The following is a 6,715-nucleotide window of genomic DNA, read 5'->3' as shown; positions in this document are numbered from 1 at the left end:
ATATATATATATATACGAAATGTCTGCATACCTATCTCTGTTCTATTTTTAACCAGCGAGAAGAAAAACCTATATCACTTTCAATGGAAGATCTATGAGACGCTTATGGGTACCTGATGAAACTTCTATGTCTTACCACTTACTGGAAAGGCGAATCTACCAACATCAACAAAACATCAACAACTTCTTTAAAATTTGCGAAGACTGTTATGAAACGGCGCCATACGGATTTCCACATAAAGGAAAAACATTTACACTCCTGTTTTTTCACATATTAATTCACGAAAAATCTGTGCGAAGCCAGACGAATTGCTCAATCTGCACAACAAGCGTACGAATACAACCTGCAGAAGAATGCCCAAGCTGCATCGAAGCATTTACGGATGCTGATAAGGCATTCCTGGAAACAGGATGGGGAGTATCAGCGATCTCCACTTGGGTTCAAGGTCTTTATTTCTATAAGCTAATGCTAGCATTTTGTGTCTGATGTTACGCAGATAACCCCCCCCCCCTATTAACATTTAATTATTGTATAAGTTAGTCTCGGATATAACTTAATGTTACTCGCTAAAAAAATACCGCGGAGATTACTCTTATTAATATAAAATCTCTATCTACGAAATTTCTCTTTCTTTCTTAGATTTAGTAGATTTTAAACACTATTTGGTCGGTGCGGTACAAAATGCCAGGATGGACCCTTTGCTGCTTCCTCAGGAAGCGAGAGACAGAATCCGATATAGTGACGAACGAACTCCATTGGTATGCCTATAGATACCTAACCCAGCTCCGGTGTGTCATCACATGGACTGGACTCCCGGTGTATCAGCATCTCGGTAATTACTTTAAAATCTGCGAACATTATTATAATAACATGCCGAATGAGCAGTCTGCTACGTACCTACCCATATCACTAGTCCACATGGACTCAGTGAGTAACAAATAAACTGTACTGCCTGCAACAAAATACTCTTTATAATTAAAAACACTGAAAATTGCACTAGGTGCCTCTCGGAATTTCAGCGTAATGATAAGAATATTAAAGCCTACCTAGAATTAGGGTTGGGAGTACCATTATCGATGGTTACCACACAGGGGCAATAACTTTAGAATCAACTGATATCGGATGCCTAGCCTTTCGTGACCTGTGACACTCAAGTAGTTTCACTTCTGCCGCGTCACATGCTGCCTGCATTTAGATAAATGAAATATCCTGCATGTACTGAACCCAAAAGGAAAGAGAAGTTGATTACGGAATTAAAAGATTATGCAATTATTTGTAAAATAAGCATTTTTGAATAGATTATAAACATACATTTATTATATATTATAAAATAAATGAATATATAAAAATATATCTAACTTAAGAAGCATGAAGAAACACAAAAATAGATTTAAATTATCAACGTTCCTTCCTGTTTCTTCTTGAACACAATATTATTTGACAAAATATTATGCGCATTTACAAATATATTAGGTGCGGAAAAAGTTCGTAGCGTTTTTCCCATTAGATGGCACAAAAAACGCCACGAACTTTTTTCCATACCTAATACTATGTATATTAATGTAATGGAATTAACATGACATATCTATTTTATTAAATAGGCATTTAGGTAAATAAACAAAAAAAACATTTTACGTACACATATTATCCTACATATTTTAATAAAAGAAGTACGAAAGAATATAATAGAGGAAAAGGTTTTAGAGGTCGCCTCATCATTCCTTCCTGCTTCTTATCAAGAGAAATATAAAAAAAAGAGGAGCAATAAATAATAAAATTTGATATTAAGACATTAGCTTATCTGAGGATGCACACTTGAATGGCAGTACACTCAAATATGGATCCTCCTAAACTCATTAATAACCACAGAAAGAAAAGAATCAAAATTTATTATTAAAATTGCAAATGTTGTATACTCACAACATTTGTTTAAGGCGGAGGGTGTTACATCCAGAGGAGAGTGTTACTCCACGATTCTTTTCTTTCGTAGGAAAATTACAATGAACCTTTTTTGCATAATTGCAGGAAATAAGTAAATTTTTATTAAATACATAGCAAATCAAATATTGATAAAACAATTAAAATTTAATTTTTTTAGCGACAAATTTAACTGATAAAGCTCAGAGTTAGCCAAATTACAGGGGCAGAAGATCAATCGTTGCCCAATAATCTTTTACATTAAAGCTTTGTTTAGCAGTATTTGATGTTGCTCGCGCGCTTTCGGAGTTAGATAAAACTAATTATAACCATTCAGCAATCCAATTTCTCCAAGTGTATAATTCCTACAAGATGCTAAGTCAATGACTTACTGCCAAAAACTAAGAAGGACATATCGTCTCCATGAATATAAATACGAGAATTCTTTGAGGTATGTTCATTCATCCAGTCATTCATTCAGTCACAGTCAGTTACAAAGTCAGTTAAATAGTCAGTCAATATACCACCGGCTCCGCTGAAGTGCGTGAAGTTCTCCAAATCGATCATAATTACTACTAAGCCGGTTTCCCTCAATCAATTTCATCGAGGCACAACCAGCTATCTTCTGGTCTGTTCACCTGAGGGATTCGCCACCGTAATTCTCCGTTCAACCGTAGAGATAGTAAGTAATTGATATCCTAACACAATCGGAAACATTTTTTAATACAGAACGAACCATCACAGATATTTCTGCTTTCCTTCCCTCATTCATTTCCTGATCCATCTCATAAAACCATTTCATATTTGCTCGAACCAATTAATTATATTATTGGAACATTTCGAGCAGATCATTTTGTTTCTTCTGATCATCTGAAGCGATAAAGCGCTTCAAGCGATTATATTTCTTTACTCCCTTGAATACTCGAAGCGCTTCACCATCTATGTTAGAAATTTCCCGTCTGAGTCCCTTGACGAGATTTTTCAATCTCTTGAATCGCTCGCCGAATTTGAGAGGTTCCCCCCCCCCTTGACCACACCTCGTCTTAAATGAATACACATAAATGAATACGCATAAACAGAAAACCTAGTTATTATTAGTTTAATCTTAGCATTATTATTGTTAACGTATATAAGTACAGTGATTCGCATTAATATTCGGACATCATAATAATAGAGAAACTATTATTTTTGAAATATACTAGGGCAAGTCAATAAGTTTTTAGAAAAACATAGTAAAATTTTTTTGATCGATTCATTTTTATTTCTCAACATACTCGTAGTCTCCTTTCAGCTCAATACACTTGATCCAACGATTCTCCAACTTTTTCAAGCCATCCAAATAATATGATTTGTCTAACCCTTCAAAATAAGCCTCTATTTTGGCGATGAGCTACTCTCTTGTGATGAATCTTTTTCCTCCGAAACATTTCTTCAGGTTTGGAAATAGGAAATGTCGCAGGGGGCTGGCGAATATGCTGGGGAAGCAATTCGTAGCGAAATTCGTTGAATTTGGCCATCGGTGCTCGTATGAATCCGTGCATTATCTTGATGAAAGAGCATTTTCTTCTTCGCCAAATGGGACGTTTTTTATTTAAAATTTTATTTTGTTGTTGAAACGGTCCAATAAGGCTGCGTAATAATCATCATTGATCGTTTGGTTCGATGAAAGGTAATCGATATACCACGTGCATCCCAAAAAACTGTGGCCTTTCCAGCCGACTTTATGATCTTCGCCTTCTTCGGAGCTGGTTCACCCGGTGAAATCCATGTTTTTCATTGTTCCTTCGTCTGGGACATGAAGTAATAGATCCATGTTTCGTCCACGGTAATGAATCGACGCAGAAATTCATCTGGATTACGTGAAACATTTCCAAACATTTTGAAATCGTCACACGGTCGCGCTTATGATCCACAGTGAGCAAACGCAATCTTGCCGATAACTTTTTCATACCCAATTGTTCGTGCAAAATTGAAATCACTGTGCCATATGATATGCCTGTGGCCTCAAGCACTTTCGATCAATCAAAATAATATCGTGAACTTTATCGATGATTTCTGGCGTAGCAGCCTCAATTAGACGTCCCGAACGAGATGCATCACATGTGGACCATAATGTACGATCACGTTTAAATTCATTCACTCAATTATATACAGTCGTAAACGCTGATGCAGATGTACTATGAACATTATCCAATTTAACAAGTTTTCTTTCAGCGTTATACTTTTCATATGTTTGATGTTTCACATGTTTTTAGATGTTTGATCACTGCACGAAACTCGTTTTTTTCCATTTTGCAAAAAATACAAAGATTGTTCGCTTTAATCGTCTATAGAAATGAAACGCGATGAATTCCGCTCAAAATTTGGCAGTAATCAGCTGAGAGATGCTACTTGTCAAAAAATAATGTGACATGACACTGCGAGTGCCCTTTGACAGATTTTCTAAGAACTTATTGACTTGCCCTCGTAGTTTTTACAGGATTAAGAAATTTACGGTTAATTGAAAACGATCATTATAAATGTAAACACATTAATTTTGTTTATTTAACTAATGTAGTTTTCAATGTAAAAAATATTAAATAATAATTAATCCTTAATTTTAGAATTGCAAAAATATTCGGACACTCAATATATTTTATGTTTACTGATCCTCGGAAATCAAGTTAATTTATTCCTTACTTGTTTACCATGAAGTAAGTCATACAAAATATGTGACTTATTTCATGTTGAATTGAATTAACCCAATTTCCCAAGATCACACAAATTAACAGTGAAAATGGAACGTAAAGACAAAAATAGTTCATTTGATGAACGCCAACTTATTTTTCATTATGAAAAAGACAAATCATATCGAGAAATCGGTAAATTAATAAATTTGAGTAAGAGTATGATAGCAGACATTGTAAAAAGATATATTCGCATTGAAGAAGATCGCATTGAATGAATATCTTAGAAAGGACGTCCAAAATTACTTCATTAACTCATGGGATAAACATAAAATTATTAGGAAAATAAAAGTAAATCCTGGATTAAGTGCTACAAAGTTGATCTCACAATTATACGAAGAGACTATCAAGAAGATACATCCTGATACAGTTCGTCGAGCATTAAAAGAAAGTGATTACAATGATAGAGTTGTTTTAAAAAACCGTTCATAAATGAAGCGAATCGAAAGAAAAGATCAATTTTCGCCAAGGAATTTATTTCTAAAGAACAAATGATAAAATGATGTAATATTCGCTAATAAGAGCAAATTTAACATTTTTGGATTTGACGGACGGAAAATGATATAGCGAAAAGCAAATGAAGAATTCAAACTAAAAAATTTGAAGCCAACTGTGACACACGATGGTGGAAGTTTAATGGTTTGGGATTGTATTTCAAGTAAAGGAGTGAATTAGTTTTCATTGACGGGAATTTTGGATAAAATAAATATTTCAGTATTCTAAAAGACAATTTAATAAAAAGTGCTAATAATATGAATATATTATTACGAGACAGTTTCAAAATTTATCAAGACAATGATCCAAAATACAATATAAGTCACGAATATTTATTATACAACTGTCCAAAAGTTTTACATCCTCCATCATAATCACCAGATTTAAATCCCATAGAAAATTTATGGAATTTATTAGACCGTAACATTCGGATTATGCCTACAAAATCAAAAGAAGAATTAAAATTATGATTAAAAGAAGAATGGACGCGCATTACACCAGATTATTTAACAAAAATTATTTCTAACATGCCTAAATGTTTGCAGCTTGTTATTAAACAAAAAGATTATCCAACAAAGTATTAAAATTATTATTATTTCGTTTATAGATATTTATATTATTATATCTTATTAAGTATCCGAATACTTTTGCGATACCAGAATTAAGCAAAATTCTGTCTATAGTTTAATATATTCGAAACTGTGTCATATAAATGTAATTATAGAAATAAAATTGATATTTCTAATAACTAAAATGAATTTTTCAATTTAAAATAAAAAAGTAAATTTCTTACTCCAACAAAAATTATATTTAGAAGGTAATAATTTCTAAAGTATCATGATGTCCGAATATTAATGCGAGTTACTGTATATACATACAGCCATATACATACATATAGATACACACACACACACACACACACACACACACACATATATATATATCAAATAAATGTAATCAATTATCTTTGTAAAACCAATAAGACAGTAATTTTCATTTATTTCAGCGTCTTTTTTTGATTCATTCCACTTTTCCAAAGATCATATTGACCTTGTTCCTGGTTAAAAGAATTAAGTTTTTTGATCTAAAAAAAAGGTCGATGCACTGTCATGGATTGGATAATAGGACATATCGACGTTAACTCACATCTGTTACCCATTAAAATTGCTTCCGACTTGTGGTACGTGCCTTCCAAACTATAACCACAAGAATGGAATCTGTTGCGTTCTTCCCTAGCCCCCTTCACTCCTAATTCCTTTTCCCATTCAAGACAAAGAATCCCGGGGCTTGGATGTAATATTATTAAGTACCAGATAACTTTTGTAATTTAGAAATGTAAGATCCTATTGTAGTATAAAATTAACCAAATTGTAATAAGCTGATTGAATTTTTCTAGTAATAAGTATAAATACACATATACGCACGCACGCACGCACACACACACACACACACACACACACACACACACACATACACACACACACACACACATACACACACACACACACACACACACACTCACACACACACACACACACACACACACACACACACACACACACACACACACACACAC

The 6,715-nt window shown here is 33.6% G+C and overlaps 1 protein-coding gene across 1 annotated transcript in view; it reads left to right on the top strand.

The window, feature by feature from the left end:
* Positions 1 to 94: 94 nt before the first annotated feature.
* The window catches only part of LOC105623748, a 61,205-nt gene continuing 54,584 nt past the window's right edge, over positions 95 to 6,715 (top strand). The window contains exons 1-2 of the mRNA XM_012205131.1: positions 95 to 446; positions 641 to 759. Of these exons, the coding sequence (XP_012060521.1) occupies positions 95 to 446; positions 641 to 759 (471 nt within the window). The remainder of the gene's footprint in view (positions 447 to 640; positions 760 to 6,715) is intronic.

This window comes from Atta cephalotes, assembly GCF_000143395.1.
Source record: "Atta cephalotes unplaced genomic scaffold scaffold00002, whole genome shotgun sequence".
Taxonomy (NCBI): domain Eukaryota; kingdom Metazoa; phylum Arthropoda; class Insecta; order Hymenoptera; family Formicidae; genus Atta; species Atta cephalotes.
This window is presented reverse-complemented; position numbering and strand designations above follow the sequence as displayed.